At 41.3% G+C, this 16,435-nt stretch overlaps 3 protein-coding genes across 4 annotated transcripts; 2 read left to right on the top strand and 1 right to left on the bottom strand.

The window, feature by feature from the left end:
* Nucleotides 1-1,055: 1,055 nt before the first annotated feature.
* LOC138594388 (serine/arginine repetitive matrix protein 1-like) lies at nt 1,056-8,053 on the top strand. The gene is made up of 7 exons (XM_069665459.1): nt 1,056-1,202; nt 3,965-4,077; nt 5,173-5,339; nt 5,421-6,568; nt 7,323-7,462; nt 7,722-7,875; nt 7,958-8,053. Exons 1-7 carry the CDS (start codon nt 1,056-1,058, stop codon nt 8,051-8,053), a joined length of 1,965 nt encoding a protein of 654 aa, XP_069521560.1.
* Nucleotides 8,054-8,768: 715 nt separating this feature from the next.
* On the top strand, nt 8,769-14,175 carry LOC138595398 (TRIO and F-actin-binding protein-like). Of its 2 annotated transcripts, none has more exons than XM_069666790.1 (11): nt 8,769-8,855; nt 9,080-9,148; nt 9,369-9,458; nt 9,652-9,746; nt 10,290-10,929; nt 11,024-11,258; nt 11,339-11,450; nt 11,566-11,725; nt 11,912-12,025; nt 13,412-13,498; nt 13,614-14,175. In XM_069666790.1, exons 1-11 carry the CDS (start codon nt 8,829-8,831, stop codon nt 13,758-13,760), a joined length of 1,776 nt encoding a protein of 591 aa, XP_069522891.1. In that variant the 5' UTR covers nt 8,769-8,828; the 3' UTR covers nt 13,761-14,175. The 2 variants fall into 2 exon arrangements, with proteins under 2 accessions (XP_069522891.1, XP_069522893.1); XM_069666792.1 differs by having other exon boundaries at nt 8,836-8,855; nt 9,080-9,188.
* On the bottom strand, nt 13,950-15,889 carry smdt1b (single-pass membrane protein with aspartate-rich tail 1b). Its single transcript, XM_069666793.1, has 3 exons — nt 15,715-15,889; nt 14,400-14,564; nt 13,950-14,202 (listed from the first exon to the last, which is right to left on the bottom strand). Exons 1-2 carry the CDS (start codon nt 15,874-15,876, stop codon nt 14,427-14,429), a joined length of 300 nt encoding a protein of 99 aa, XP_069522894.1. The 5' UTR covers nt 15,877-15,889; the 3' UTR covers nt 13,950-14,202; nt 14,400-14,426.
* Nucleotides 15,890-16,435: the final 546 nt, after the last annotated feature.

Genomic DNA, 16,435 nt, shown 5'->3' with positions numbered 1-16,435 from the left:
GCCTTTTAGCACCAGGTAGCTTTTGTGCACTGCAATCTAAAGCCTAAACGTTTCTCCCCAAAATATGGGATTACTCACGTAAGATAACCATCTGTTGCTCTTTAGTTATTCTGTATTGTATCGGCATAATAATGATTGCATTTCACTTTCTAATTGTAATTCTCAGACGTTGTAACCCATAACTGTTTTTGTGTGTCTGCCCTGTCAGAGGAACCATCTGTGCAGCAAGCCCTCTACTGTCCATAAGACATCTGTCAGGAGGAGTCAGTGCTTTGTTTCACTTTCTAAAGATGTTGCTATTTGATAGGACACAGCCACCATATTGAGCCGATGTGAGAGCCAATGAATGTTTGTTTTCTGATAAGAGACCCCGGCCTCTGTTAGCTCCATGATCACACCAAACCATGTTCATCCTGGTGGGAAGAAACTGAGCTTTCACTTAGGGATCTTATCATGGAAATATAACTCACAAAACTTTCTGTCTGAAGACCTCATAAGGTAACGTGTCGTGTCTTAATATTTATACATGTAGCTTGTCATAGATACCTTATAGCGAAGGATCCTCCCTATGTAATGGTTACATTATACACTGTCACAGTTTTCAGCTCTGAGGTGTCAAAGTATCGCGTCCATAGTGGTGTGTGTTTCAGTCAACAGGATATCTGAGTAACTGTGCTTGTGCAAACTCTCCTTAAGTTATTACACTGCTGGTGACGTGGAGGTGTGACTCATGTGATCTATTTATAGTAAAAACATCACAAATATATTAAAAAATGTAAATAAGTTATATGCAATTATAAGTAGACCAAAAATAATTAACCACTAATCTCGTAGAGCCTGCCCAGTCATAACTAATAACATTTAAATTGTTTTGATAATAGTTATTATTCATAAATTGCGAATTAACTGTTCCTAGAACCCACCCAGAGCCTCTTGGGAAATAAGACCACACAAATCCTACTGAAAATAAATCAATCAGTCCATGTTTATGCAAAGGTACCTGGCAATTTCCAGCCAAACACCATAGATGACGGGCTAGATTCAGGTGGATCAGTATGGCGCCCCCTGCTGCAGACTTCTACTGCCGTCAGTTCCAGCCCAACACCTTTGACCCCTCCCGCTGCCGCTCCTGCCTGCGGCCGGATCACATGCACCTCAGCACCGACACCACCGCTGCCGAAGGACAGGACAGTGCAGACTGGGTACGTACAAGAATCATTCAGTAGTTTTTTCCGAATAAATCTAGGCCTGTATTTGTCAAACTTCTCAGAATTACACATAAGAATGCTATTAAAAACAGGATGTGTGACTAGCATGGGGGTAGAAATCATAAATACAACATCAGTAAAATCACACAATTTATTTCAAAATAAATGATGGAAAACAGTAAAGTCAGAGGTGCGTTAGTGAAAAAACATGAGGCCGTTAAATGGAACTTGGAGCTCTTGGTTATGACATGGCAAGTAGCATAAATATGCTGGGCGTTCAAGTGATCTATTCATATGACATTCAGCGACAGCAACATCAACGTCGAATTAACGGAAATTAAATTCAAATTAAAATACATAAACTCACCATGCACCAAAAAAGGAAATTCCATGCCATCCATTATTTTTGAAAACATCTGCAAACACAGCTCACCTCGAGGAGTTTGGTAACTTATTATTATTATACATTGCTGATTTAAAGAATGTAAGTGGAAAGGGCAAAGTCTTTGTGGGCCAGTGGGCATCACGCATCACCCCTGTAGTTGTAATTACAGGGTTTGGCCACTATTATGGGGCGGCTGTGGCTCAGTGGTAGAGTTGGTTGTCTTTCAATCGGAAGGTCGGAGGTTCGATCTGTTCGATCCCTCAGGCTACATGTCGAAGTGTCCTTGGGAAAGACACTGAACCCCAAATCGTTTCTGGTGGCATAGCCAATGGGTATGAATGTGATAACTGATTGACAGTTGGGCACTTTACGTAGCGGCCTCTGCCATCAGTGTATGAATGTGTGTGTGAATGGGTGAATGTGACATGTAGTGTAAAAGCAGCTTTGAGTGGTCGCGAAGACTAGAAAAGCGCTGTATAAGTACAGGCCATTTACCATTTACCATTATGTCAAATTGGCTTCAAAGCCTCGCTCACTTCCTGGGTGTTTGAAAGCCACCAGCAGCTAATTCTGCAAAACTTTTTTACAACATGCCATCTTGGAAAGACCCCAGCGCTAGCTAGGCTAGCTAACATGACAAATATTACAGTTAAAAAATTACAAGGCAGCTACTAAGCTAGGAGACAAAAACCCATCCCTTTTGCGAGTATTGCAATATTAGCATAAAAATTTGAACTAAAACATTCTTAGCATCAGAAGAAGTACTGTGGGAAAGTATTTCAGACTAAAACATTACATTCCTAGGCAAGGATCATATATCTGTAAGCCTAAATCTTACCCCAATAATCAGATCCTTTCAGCTCAGTAAGAAGCTAACATAAATGTATGCTAATGCTACTGACTTTATTAAAACCTTTATCCCTTAATTTGTTTCCAGCTGATTTGCAGAAGGCTGTAAATGTAAGTCTTATATATACACGATTGCTACACACAATATATCAAGCTAAAGACTGAGGTTAAGCTAACAGGTCCTCGGTAAAATGTTAGCATCCTCACAAGCTGCTGATTCATGTAGCAGACAGGGACATAAAAATAGCTTTTATATCGTTTTTAATCTTTAATTTGCTAACTAAGGATTTTGCTTTCAACGAAAGTCCAAAGTATTACTTGTAGCAGTTTGCTAAATACAGGGCTTGTTGCTAGCTATCAGCAACAGCCACGTGTATGTGACCAGTGATCGATGTTAAGATCGTGAATACAGGCATATCATATTGAGGTCAAAATCTATGGAGAATATAAATAACGGGGTTCAGTGACTCGCTACCATTCAGTATGACAGGTGTGATAAAACTGATCCACATGCTGCACACTGAGGTCATGATGTCAACCTATAACAGTATCACCAAGTAAAACTACTGTGGACCAGGGAGAAGGATAATACAACAAGGTGGCATTTGATTCTGTATCATTAATTAATAAAAGCTCATTACAATTCTTGGGGGACTGGGTGGTAAAGTGATATGCCGGTTTAACACATACAAACCTGTTGCCTAAAATAACACTGAACCTCTTATTTTAAATTATACAGTTTAGAATAAAATCATGAAACCTCTTTTTTACCAATGTAACTGAAAGGTACACATTATGTTTACTAAAACAAAATATGACAATAAAGAGTCTCTAAACTGGTTAAAAGATCAATAATTTAAAGTTGCAAGTTTTTTGGCAGGCTGTCATTAAGATTACAATCAAAGAAAGGATGAGGATAAAGATGAGAAAGAAGTCACATGGGCGGTCTTGGTAATGCAAAAGCACTAGAGCAATGAAATAATCATGAGCATGACCAGAGACTAGCTTAAGTTACGTCCTGTGAAGGCTAAAAGTACTGGCTTAGCTAGAACGAATGGAGAGAAGGAAGGAGAGCTGCTGAAAGCTTTGACAGAAGATTTGACTTAAGGACAACAGGTAGCCACAGTAAGTAAAATATGCCTTCATGTTAAGACTCGAGATGTTAGTTGGCTTTGTACGAGTGTCTGCAGGTTTATGTAGCTTTTGTTATTTATTCTGTGAAATCTGTGATACAAAAGACACGACCATCAGGTTACTGTGTTAATCTTTAGTTAGGGTCCTAATGTGGTGCAAGTGACTGTTTGTGCACATAAAGATATCAAAAAGAAAATTATAAGAAACTAAAACCAATTTCTAGCAAACTAAATGCTTCCAATGTCACCTTTGTGACAATTTGACATTTTTGTTTGTTTAAATTTGTTGTAATTTTAATCATCTTTGTTCTAAAGAGTCAAAATATCAGCTTGACTCTCTCTGAATTATCCCAAGGCTATAAAATGTGTTTCTTTGCTTCACAAATTAGGATGCAGATGATGGTAATGGCGCTCTCTCTGAGGTGACCTCAAATGCCAGTAGTGATGACATCAGCGGTGGTTGGACCTACGAGTGGAGCCTGGTCCACAGTCTGAGTCCTGAGTGGGAACTTAATATCTGTGACCCTGACATACAATCCAGGTGACTGTATCCTGTATCCTGATTTTAGAAACCCCTTTTTGCCAAGAACAGTTTGCTTTAGCATATACCATGAAACAAGACAGACACAGAGACACTCTTACATCTGTAGGTTTTGTTTCTAAGTATCGCAAAATATACTGCGTAACGCTAAATTTGCTTAGAGATGAATTTCTATTTTATAAAATATTATGTTACTTTTTAACATAACAGCTTCAAAACTATTTTATCCCAGGTGAAGTATGACTCAGTTTTCTGGCAGAAAGGCCTGAAGGCAAACGCTTCCTCTCACATGTGTTCTGTGGGTATTTTAAGAACGGACATTATGGCAGAGGTGAAGAGACTGAAGAAGACGTTGACATGGAAAGGATGAACAGAGAGTGGCCTCCCAAAGAGGCTGTGCAATAGAGTCAAATCTCTGACTGGTTGGGAATTGCATTCCAAAACTGTAGGGGCACTAAATCACAAAACACAACCAATTCTTGCATTATGTTGCTTTATAGGTGGGATGTTTTATTCTAATCCAATACACTTTTCATCATAGCTTCAAATATCTTTAGATGATCTGCTAGATGTGCGTAAAAAGGAAAAAGAGGGGTTTTGAGCGAGCCATGTAGTAATTACTAGTTTGCCAAGATATGCTGTTGAGTCTTCTGTCCCCCGAACAATAATATAATATAATTAATAAGGGCTGGTCATTTTAAATGGATGATTGTTGCTGCTAGCTACATGCTAGGTATCACCTCAGCTAATTGTAGTTACTAAATTTGACATTACTTTCAGAGTTTTGTTTTCCAACTATTGATGCGCTAAAGAAGCTGTGCCTGTGCTTTTCCTTTCACCTACGAAATTTGTTGAACGGTGCTTACAAGTTTAAATTTAGATTGACCATTGTGATATAATCCAATTTCACACTCTTAACATTTGTTTGCCTGTTCACCCCGTGTTCTACATGTTCACCAAGCCAAGTGACTGTCCAGAGTACATATTTTAGAACCTTAGTTTGCACCAGATTTATCGTCTATAAATCTGTGATGACCTTGTAATGCCCTCCTCCAGCTCTCCAAATACATTCAACAGTCCAGAGAGGAGCAGATCTCTCGGTCCAGAGAGGAACTGTGTGGCTCAAAAAGATATGACCCGGTTGGACCCTTCTCCTCATCGTGGCACTGAAAGCTCCTGGATGGATGAGAGGAGGGGTAGAGACAGGTCTCGACGGCCATCAGGTATGTTCAAATTTAAATTAAAAACTGTCTTGCTTGCTCATTGTTCAGTGGACAATCTTCATCTTGATCTGTGGTTTTCAGAGTCCAGAGGACACAGGGAACAAGAAAGTGGCTACTTCTCTCCAGACAGAAGAGGTGATAGCCAGCAGCAGACGGAGGAAGTCAGCAAACGGCACTATCGTTACTACGAGAGGGGGCGTCCTCTTCCTAGTAACTTTGTTCCTGAGCCCAAAGCCTGCGTCCCTTACAGGAATGTCAACCTTGGCGTGCCCTCCCAGAGGAGGAATCCAGAGACGTACATGCAAGAAGTTTGGAGAAGTGAATCCCCTGAGAGGTACACGTACCACTCCAACTTTAGACGAGGAACTGATTCAGAGAGGAATTCACCAACCCGTCACAGCTCTGTGAGTCCAGATCGCTATAAGTTAATTGAATCTCCTGTGGTGACCCAGCGAAGGAGCTCCCTGTCCAGGAGTCAAGCTCAGTCTCACTCCTCATCTCATGGCTCCTCTCAGCCATCACATGGTCCTTCTCGGCACACATCTAACAGGTCCAGTCCATCCCGCAGGAGGGAATCCTTTGCCTCTCGGACCGTCTCACCATCTAGAGTGACTCCCTCTAAGAGGCACACAGACTCTATCCATTCACAAAATGGTGAATATGATGCACCAAAGGGATCTGGCAGAGACTCGAGGAGTCTATCCCAAGCTTCAAACAAACACAGCTTGGACTCTGAAAGACTCTACAGGAACTTGGAGTCTATCTCCCGTCGTGGATCCTCGGTCATCCAGAAAAACTCATACGAGGGATCCCAAGCATCTCCTCGAGCTAGAACTGCTGTCAACAGTTCGGCCAACACTCTTTCTCACAACAGCCGCGAAGTATCTCCACCCAGGAACGGCTACAGTACCCACAGCCACACCCCACAAAGGGAGCCAAACTCCAGAGAGAGCCGACTGAGCCCCTCTCAAGGATCCTGGCAGGGGTCTTCACACTCTATACTCAGCCTCCCACACTCTCGTGGTTCCTCCACATCAAGACATCAATCAAGAGGTCCCGACTCTCAGGTGCTTGGTGGATCACTGTCACATGTTGCAATCACGGAAACAGATAAAGGCAATGAGGGAAATAATACCTTCAGCGGCGACAGAAGCAGGAGCAGCGTGAGGCGAGGCATGGAGGCCTTACTGATCTCTGAACCCAAGAAGGCTGCGGTGGAAGTCGAGGAGGTAAGTGCATAAGGTGTTACTTGTTTTTAACCAAACTAGCAGCCAGAGATCTTCTGATTCCATTTTTCCATTCCAAATATCAAGTCCAATACCCAGACGTGAGTATGCGCAGATACCGCTAAAATAAATACAGATATTATTGGTGGAAATAAAGACTCTGACTCTGACTGGCCTAGTCGGATGAACCCAATACCGGAGTCCGATAGAGACACTGGTATCAGTAGCACTACTGGCAGGATGGCCCTTTGGACTTTGTCTTTTATTCTATCCACTAACTTTGATCCATACTGAAATATGAAACAACTCCTACAGGAGAACTACTGGATGGATTGCTGTGATATTTTGCGTAGATTTCATTGTCCCCAGAGGGTGACGCTTAATGACTTTGATCATTCCTTGTCTTTTTCCGCTAATGCTTTCATCGGGTCAAACTTCATATTTGTCCAATACATTGTCTAAGACTAAATACCTCCAACTGAAGACGTTACCATCAGCCTCAGCTGTACTTTCCTGCAAATGAGCACACTTAGGGATGCTAACACACTAAAATAAGTTAATAATATGGTAAACTTTATCCCTACTAAACATGAGCATGTTAATGTGAGCCACACAGAGTATGTAGTAACATCGTACAACAAGCTAACAGCATTTGGCCTCAATGAGCCGCTACATGACCGTAGACTCTTAGTTTAACTGTGTTTTCTGAAAGAGATAACTCATCATATAAAATGTTGATGAATCTTTATAATTTGAGGTGGGGATGACCATGGAGGACTACATTGTCCTGGCCGATATTCCAACAATCTATCTGGAGTCAGAGGAAGAGCTTCCAGGGCTGAGGAGGAGGAACCAGAGTCCCAGCCCATGCAGGGACCAGAAGCTCAGGACTTACGGGTGGGTGGTACGATACATGGTACATTCATTTGTTATGCATTCCAAGGGTGTGTTTCCTTTTGATCGCTTTAAACTGACCCTAAGTAATTGCCTTAGTCATGGCCAAAGAAAGGAGGAGTGCTGGTGATGCCTTTGCAGAGGTGCATTTAAGTTCAGTTGGGAAAAGATTCTGTAAATTGGCCCTGTTGCGTGACCATGTGATTGTCAAAGATGTAAATATATGTTTTCGCTATTCTTAACACATTGATTGGCTATGTAGGTATCAAGATCAAACAGACATCTACGGTTCGAGGTTTGAGTCAGACGAGAGGGGGAGGGGCAGAGAGAGAGGCAGAGACAGACGAGAGAAATGTCGGGACTCTGAGAACGGACGATCATCTCGAAGACAGTCAACGGCATCTCTTCATACTCAGGTACACTGCAATTATTATTATGGACGCTTTCACAATATGTTATCGATAGAGCTTGTAATACCGTCTGTGTTTGTTCTAACAGAGCTCAGATAATCAGAGCGGAAAACACAGATCTGTAAAGTCGAAGGAGCGAGTGTCTTGTGAACGCCCGCAGACACAGGTGAGCGTGGTCCCATGACTTTCTGCATCTGTTTAAATCACATGACTGTTTACAGGAAAATGGGTCATTCATGCATTCATTGTGATATTTATTGCAGCTGTTTTACCTCAGATGCCCCTCTATAGAAGCACCTTGCAGGGAAAAAGCCATTAGTTAGCAGTCTGTGTTTTAGGGCAGCATGTTCATGTGATTTATCATCTTTATATATAGATTCTAGGCTGGTTTAAGCAAACATTTTCTGCAGTATCATGCCTAAAACTTCAACAAACAGAAAAATGTATGAAATGAATCAACATTCAACATTATATCAATGCTTTTTTTCATGCAAGTTTTCATGGACATAATTAAGTTCCACGTTTGCTCTCACATTTTTGTCTTTCTTTCTCGTCCTCATACATACTGGACATTGCGGTGCATGCATGGTAAGTATTTTCTGCTAACATGCTTGAATAGCACCTGCTTGCTTTCAAGACGTTTAATGCTTCACCACTTCCTCTTTCACTTCCTATTTCACAGTTTTATAAACATGTTCACAGTCCGCAAAAACTACCCCTCATCCTCTTTAAAAGTTCCCATTCTGCAGAGTATTTCCCATTTTTAATGCGTAAATGTTTTGCCTTCCTCATTATGCTTCAGAATGACTCAGTTATCTGACGCTGACAGAGACACACTGTCTGCTTCTGACAGTTTCCGTTTCCTCTGGGTTCACCATAAAGTGTGAGACCATTACAGAATGCTTTCAAAGAGCATGCTCTCAATACTTTAATTGCAGGTGCTGTTGCTGAAGGGGTGGATGTCCAGACTGGACGAGCATGGCAAGGTAAATTAAGTTGTTCTTCTAATATATCTTTAAGAAAGCTTTTCTCATTCTCTATTCTATTTCCTGTTGTAACCACAGTCTGACAACCTGACAGACTGTGTAAAAAACACCAGGAACAAGGCTCGACCATTATTAAACTAGCTATGAAGAAGTCCACATACTGTCGTAATGAAAATGTCAGTGGAAGTCTAAGGTTGTCCATGTAACTGTGATTTTATTCACAGTGGAGGAAACACTGGTTTGTTCTGGATGACGCTTTCCTAAGGTACTACAGAGACTCGGAGGCTGAGGAGGTAGGACCTGATGTGTGACGTAAAAGCAATTTCTAAATTAGTAAGAACATTTCCTTCCTACATTAATTCGTCATTTAAAACGGCTTCGTGCAGGTTTTGTCCCCACAAAATGGGCAGTATGATCAATTGTCCTGAGCTGATTCAATTAATTCTTCTTTGATGTTCGGTTTACAAACGTACATAATCGAAATAAATGTAAGCTTTGCGTTTTGTGCTGCAGTCGGATGATCTAGACGGAGAGATCGACCTGACATCATGTGTGAATGTGTCAGACTGCGATGTTGAGAAGAACTATGGACTCCAGATACAGGTGTGTATTGTACGTACTGTACTTGTGTTTTTCTCATTGTGTTGCACAGGAGACCATCAGACAGATGGACAGTCAGACACGCCACACACACACCTCCGCCCATTTTCACATCAATGACATGTTTGGCTGCTTCCTGTTTCACACTGTGTGTGTCTGTGTGTGCGTCTTTGCTGTGTCTTTTGATCTCCTCCAGACAAAGAGAGCAGTGTTCACTCTCTCTGCCATAACCTCCAGAATACGGCGGAACTGGGTGAAGCTACTAAAGCAGGCGATCCAGAACAACACGCAGTGAGTCTGAGCTCTTTATACTGAGAGACAGTGGTGGAGTAAGTGTTCAGATACCGTAGTTCAGTAAAAGAAGAAAAACAACACCGTAAACTCACTGGATTGCAAGTAAAAGTTCTGAAAAGAAAAGATAACGTATCATAAGCAAAATCTAAAATTAAAAGTATTCAGTGGAGATAAATAAAAGTAGTTGGTCAAGCCGAAGTAAACTTTTAAGTATTGTATATGTGAAGTAAGTCAAAATAAGTGCAATTATCTTCTATATTCTTGAAAAATCTTGATAAATTACACACAAAAAAATCCAAAAATGGCAAATATAAGATCAAATAAATGTAAAAACTTGTTTTTCACGTTATTATGCATAAATTATGCTAAAATCTTCAAACTAATTCTAAAAATGGGCTCTACATTGACCTGAAAATTCCTGCACACCTCTTAGAAATGCAGACAATGTGATTGGGTGGTCTGTCTGTAACGAACCCCCTCTATCATCTTTCTTCTGATGTGTAACTCTACCCTCCTGTCTCTCCCTCTTTCTAATCCCAGCCAATCAGACGGCAGCAGCGAGAAAGAGAAACCCCTCTCCCTGAGACCGTCGTCATGCCAACCCTCTGCTCGGTTCACCTGCGAGGACTCCGGCTATGAGCGTACGACTGCCACCTGCACCACCACAGCTGCAAACTCCCATCAGTCCGACCACCGCCGCCGCCGCCTCCAAACAGCAGACGGAGATCTGGACGCTCTGGATCTATCTCCAGCCAGTCAGAGAGAGGAAGGGGAGGGCTGGGACCGCGAGCAAGCAAAGCGATTGGAGGAGAGGAACAAGTGGTTTGAGAAGGGGGTCCCCTTCAGTGAGATGGGCAGCAGGTGGGACTCCATGGAGCTGAAAAGGGGGAGTGTGCCTGTGCCTGTTATTGAGACAATGGACTCAGAGGTCAGCAGGAAGTGGACAGAGTTTGAGACACTTTCGTTTAGGGAAATGAGCGCTCAGTCTCTCATTGGAGCCCAGGCTAATCAATCAAGCACCGCACAGGAATCACAAACTCTCAATAACTCCCAGACCAATCAATCGAGCCCAGAGGAAGCCAAACAGTATGTCACCCCATCAGAAAACGATAGATCGAGCTCATCCATAAATGGAGCCCAGACTATTCAAACAAATACAGCCGACGCCCTTCAAAAAGAGGTAAGGGAGAACTTACAAATGGAATATGAGGAATTATTATATTATTTTATCCAGAATTGATTCCTCTTCTATACACTCTCTGCAAATCCCCCAGGCCGTCTCTCTTAGAAAGCAGGTGGAGAGTATTAAGAAAGAACGTGCAGCCATGGGTATAGAGGTAGACAGCCCGTGTGGCCCCAGGGCCCCCTGTAGGGCCAAACTGGAAGCCATGGAAGTCGCCCATCTGAAAGCACTGCAGGAGCTGCAGGAGAAACACGCGAAGGAGATAAGGGAGCTGGAGGAACAGAGAGACAGGATGCTGAAGGAGGAGAGTCAGGCAGCTGCTACAGGTAAAATGCATTCTTTTGTTATATTTTAATGCTGTTTGAAGGCAGGTTTAAATAACTAATTAACTAACTGTTTATTAAAGCTATGGAGGCACTGAGAGCGTCTCACCAAGCAGAGCTGGAGAGAGAGGTGGAGAAGGCGAGCAGGCTGGCAGGAGGAGCTGCACTCATGGACACTCCATCTAAAGGCCACATGTAAGTTTATCATTCTGAGACGCTGCAGGCTAAAGACGTTCTGCACTCGACCATGACCCCTTGCATGATACTGCATTATAATTTACTTCAGAACTCGTGTGTTTGTGCGTGTCAGGCCCCAGGCGGAAGTCTTGCACAGTGAGTTAGATGTGCTGTCAGAGAGATACTCTCAGACATGCCTGCAGCTGAGCCGCACCGAGCAGAGCAGCAAGGGCAGAGAGACCGAGCTCAGTTGCAAGGAGAGAGAGCTGGAGCAGCTCAGGAGGGAGAACCAGGTGCATACACAAGCCTTATTTCTGTTTTAATACAAATACCAAAGCACTTTATTATATGTTGCTATCAAGTTCTGTGTGCTCCTACAGGGGTGTAACAATAATGACACTTATTAAGCTGCATTATAAATAATAATTCATGCATGATATTTCTCTGTGCCATAATTTGAACTACGAATCTCTCTTCAGGAGCTGAAGGCCAAGCTGGCGGAAGAGATCAGCCGCATGCGTTATTTCATCACAGGCCAGAGGTCGGACACTGTGACTCTTGGCAACACTGAGCGCTCTGCATCAGAAGTCGAGGTATTAATAGCAAAACCTTTTTTTCTGTCTAAATTAGATCCTGAGTGATCCCTACGGAAGCCCTTAGGGGACATGCATGCATACATTATATTGACTTATATTGAGTTTCTGGTTGTTTTCTCGAGATATTGATTCATTTATCACGAGGCGACGACGAGGCATCACTGTAACGTCAGATGATCATAACTCCTATCCCCAGAGTTGCAAAAGAACCAAACAGAAACAGACTTAACTCATTAGTGTGGGCAATGGCAGCATGGCATGTTCTGTAATATCACAGTGACCTGCCTATTGTTTTGTTCTCTAGATCGCTGGAAAATTATCCTGTTATCACGAGAAAACAAGCTTTGTTATCTTGTGATAATTGGCCAAATTAGTCTGTTATAATGGGAAAACCAGCTTTGTTGATGAGATGACGGGAAAAATAAGTCAAGATCTCGAGAGAACGACCAGAAATAACTTGTTATCACGGGAAAACAGAGTAAATAAAATGTATGGATGCGTGTCTGCTCAGGGCTTCCGTAGATCCCAACTCATGTGAAAGAAGTTCATACTAAAGTATATTAACCTCGTGCTGCATCCCAAATCGGTCTTATTTATAGCACCTGAAATTTCCCCTCAATAAAGTACTCTCTGTATCCATCTATCTATTAACATGGGCTTGAAGGTCAAATGTTGACATTACTGTCATCATGGGAAAGCAGAAAGTAGCTTCTGATGTATTTGAAACCACTGTAATAAAAGAAATTACTTGATGCATTTTTGCTGTTTTGCCTTCCAGTTATGTCTCCCTGTTGAACGTTGTCAGTGTGTTATTTTCTTGTGGCCTCATTTGTGTTGAGCATCTGTGGTCGGTTGTAGTGCAGCACACACTGCCACCTACTGCCTGAGTTGGAGTGCACGTTTCAGTCCACAAATCCAGCACTATGACTTGTGCTGAAGTGAACAGTTTTATGGTTCCCAAGTTCCCAAGTAAAATTAGCAAAAGGTCCCTCTAAAAATACTCGGTGCTATGTAGCCTACTTAATGTATTAAAAGTTAAAGTATTTCCTACGAAGACAAGAGTCACTGTAATTGTTAGGTTGTTACATTTTGGGGGGGATTGTGGTTCTTGTGCATTAAAGTATAAAGAGAATTTACTCTTTTAGTTGGTTAAAAAATGTAATGAAGTATGGAGTACTAATGTTTCCTATGAAATGTAGTTGAACAAAGCATGAAGTTACATGAAAAGGATGCTCTCAAGTGAAGTCCAATTACCTAAAAATTGTACTAACGTACGGTGCTTGAATACTGTATATCTACTTCTGCTATGACATCGTGACTTTCCATTTAAATGCTCTATATTTTTTATCTGTTTATGGTGCCATTTCACAATTTGTCTTTCAGTTATTACTAAGGGCGAAAGATAACGAGGTGCAATATCTTAAAAAAGAAATCAGCTGTCTACAGAATGAAGTTCAGTCTCTTGCCAAGGTTTGTGTTATGATCCGTTCATACTTTTCAGTATTTTGTACATTTAAAACATTGATTTAAACGGTCCCTACCTGCTTGACTTGTTCTTGAATATTTGTTCCAAACAATTCTCTAGGAGAAGGACGTGGCTTGTGACCGTTATAAGGAGGCATATGTCGAGCTGAGTGATTTAAAAGGCCGCAGTCAGTTGGAGATGGGCTCCCTCAACGAACACTTGAGACTGGCCAACGCTGCACTACAGGAAGGAGCGAGAAACACCTGACCAATGAGGACAACTGTCGAAACTTTGTGAAGGAGAAAGAAAGCACGAAAATAGAAGTTATTAGTGATAATAATATATGCTATTATGACTGAATATGAAAAAGAAGAGCCCAAATAAGAATTACGGAGACGATTGTGTACTTGGATATCACAATGCAAAGACAGTTATCATTAAAAAAAAAGGCAAATGTTTCTCCATTTGTAGTCGACTCAGTTTATTAAGTTGACATACACAAACATGCAAACAAGAGTGAAGGCATAACTTGTAGCTTTGATAGCCTCACATGATATGAGAGTTTTAAAAAATGTATTTATTTAAAACATAAATAGCAAAGGAGAGAGGAAGAAGCTGGGTTTGGATATATTTGGAAGTCAGAGGATTCCCATCTTCCCCATCCTCCATATGCTGGCTGGTATGCTCTCAGTCAATATTGCAAAGCACCCTGTGGATGTGAATAAAACAAAATTGGCATCATCTTTCTGCAGTTACCATTTGTCAACATCTAACAAACATGCCCCAAGCTATCCCCTTTTACATGAAGCTGACACACCCTTCACTCACCGATAAGATGTGTATGTAAAAAGGCCCAATAAGGAGTGTTTAAAGGTTAAATAAACGTGTGGCTAATGTACACTTTACCTTTACTATTTACTTTCTGAGGGTAGCTCAGTCATCATCGTCATCATCCTCAGGGACAAAAATGTCATGCTCCTCCAGGAGGGCGGCAAAGTTCTTGCTGATCAGCGTTCCAACATACAGGAAAGGCACCACCACCACTGTCATGCGGATGAGACCAAACGGTGTCTGGATGAGGTAAAGAGGGATAGTAAAAAATTTACATTCACATGAACTGTGCGGACTACTAACAATTTTAATCCCCGCCTCAGTTTGCTCAGGGATATTTTGGTCCAGATTTGTGATTTCGGGCAGCTGTTTCTCCAATAGCTACATACAAATATTTAATCTCCAAAGTTAATATAGCTGAGCGGAGAAACGAAGCTTTGCTTACAGGGGTTTCGTGCATATTGGCTAAAATGCCATCTCGCGCAGCTGGATTCCTGAGGACACTGAGTGTAACAAAGCCAAAATGTCTACAGCAGGCTAGACAAAAACATTTTGCAAAGGTTGTGAACCTTATTTACATGACGATACATTAGTCTATCTGCTATCATTAAAGTCTTTTTACTGAAAAATCGTCATATCATAGCTTGATTTAATCTGACATAATCGGGGCTTTTAGTTGGACCCTGTTTTACTACCCAATTACTTACATGAAATCCTATAATTAAGATGGCCCCTGTGTCATCAGCTCATTTTGGCCTCTTTTCTTATCCAGCCCTTTACAGTATTTTGGCTCTTGGCTATATTCTTGGTTTATTGAAATTTGTGACAAAAGGTAAATTAGGGCTGAATAACAATTATCTTTTTAGTCCCGCATAAATGTATCCAACACATTTAAAATCTCTGTAGACCTAAACTTCATATGGTGGGGGGTCTAACATCTAACCGTTAAGTTGTGATTTACAACAGTGGACATCACAACAGTTCCGAGGTTAATATGAGTGTGACTGTGGGCCTAATATAATTATTAGTCTCGGCCTGTTTTGTCTAAGCATGCACACGAAGTACTGTATGTAGTGAGTGAATCTAATTGTCATGCGCATAAAACATATCTATCGGAGGAAAATCATCTAATTTTAAATAATTTTAATTACTTATATTAACGGCTTTTTTAAATTAAAAATATGACTAGAATTGACGATCTACGGGTTAGTTACTTCCTGAAAGAACCCGTACTTCTGTGTAAACACACATTCATTGGCTGACTTGAACAACCCAGCGCGTCTACTACCTTTCAATTCGCAACATTGAGTGTCAATCAACGTTAGGACCCGCCTACGCTGTCAGTCATTTTTCTTGGTTTTCACTCGGTACCAGTGCAAGAAAAACTCACTTTATCCGGCTTCGGTAAGATTGCCCCCGACGGCGTTGATACTGCAGTCCTGCTTTGAGTAGTCCTGGATATGTTTGATGTTTTCAAGCCGGTGTTACGGCTCATTATCCCCATATTTTTGGAGGAAAGTCGCAGAGGCAGCCGCAGTATACTGGTCGCCATTTTTCCAGTTTCTGTGGTAGCAGGGTGTGACGTCACTATGGGTGGAACCGGGATGATTCTTATGGGCGCGTCTTAAAACTATACAGAAAGGTGCAACGTTTGAGTACGCCATTAAATTGCGGTAATTAGTTCTTAAAAGACTTCTTATGTTGATTTATTAGAATTTTTTTCTTTTTTCCGTTCATTTAAAGCGAAGCCATTGTCTACATAAAGTAAAACATTGAAGCTTGTATATTTAAGTGTACCCAACTTAATTTGATAATTTTCTCTAAAATTAGTATGTAATACTGGATAGGACAGCATTCACCATTTCTCGTTAACAACTGACCTACCTACCAAATTACAAAATCAACCCATGAGCATAAAACAGTGTGTTGTTTTTGTATAGGCTAAAATATTCCTGGTATTCCAAGTGTCTGTAAGGACAGGAATGTTCTTTACTGTCGAAAACAAGGGTTAGAGAGCTTCCTTGTGAAATAAGGCCAATTGATTAAAATGAACAACAAAACAACGTGAAATTAAAATATTGTGAAAGCATTACAAATATCATTTGGATTTG

Source organism: Semicossyphus pulcher, unplaced genomic scaffold, assembly GCF_022749685.1.
Source record: "Semicossyphus pulcher isolate SPU_LCO1_2020_fin unplaced genomic scaffold, fSemPul1.0.p SCAF_17, whole genome shotgun sequence".
Taxonomy (NCBI): domain Eukaryota; kingdom Metazoa; phylum Chordata; class Actinopteri; order Labriformes; family Labridae; genus Semicossyphus; species Semicossyphus pulcher.
Note: the sequence above shows the minus strand (reverse complement) of the source record. Positions and strands in the feature narration are given on the sequence as shown.

Bases quoted from the DNA above. Each gene is read 5' to 3' on its own strand.
- LOC138594388 (XM_069665459.1), top strand. From the start codon at position 1,056: ATGGCGCCCCCTGCTGCAGACTTCTACTGCCGTCAGTTCCAGCCCAAC. The intron at 1,203-3,964 runs GTACGTACAAGA...TTCACAAATTAG, and splicing joins GACAGGACAGTGCAGACTGG to GATGCAGATGATGGTAATGG. The intron at 5,340-5,420 runs GTATGTTCAAAT...TGTGGTTTTCAG, and splicing joins CAGGTCTCGACGGCCATCAG to AGTCCAGAGGACACAGGGAA.
- LOC138595398 (XM_069666790.1), top strand. From the start codon at position 8,829: ATGTCCAGACTGGACGAGCATGGCAAG. The intron at 9,459-9,651 runs GTGTGTATTGTA...GATCTCCTCCAG, and splicing joins ACTATGGACTCCAGATACAG to ACAAAGAGAGCAGTGTTCAC. The intron at 11,451-11,565 runs GTAAGTTTATCA...TGTGCGTGTCAG, and splicing joins ACTCCATCTAAAGGCCACAT to GCCCCAGGCGGAAGTCTTGC.
- smdt1b (XM_069666793.1), bottom strand. From the start codon at position 15,876: ATGGCGACCAGTATACTGCGGCTGCCTCTGCGACTTTCCTCCAAAAAT. The intron at 14,565-15,714 runs GTGAGTTTTTCT...TACCTCATCCAG, and splicing joins TCTTACCGAAGCCGGATAAA to ACACCGTTTGGTCTCATCCG.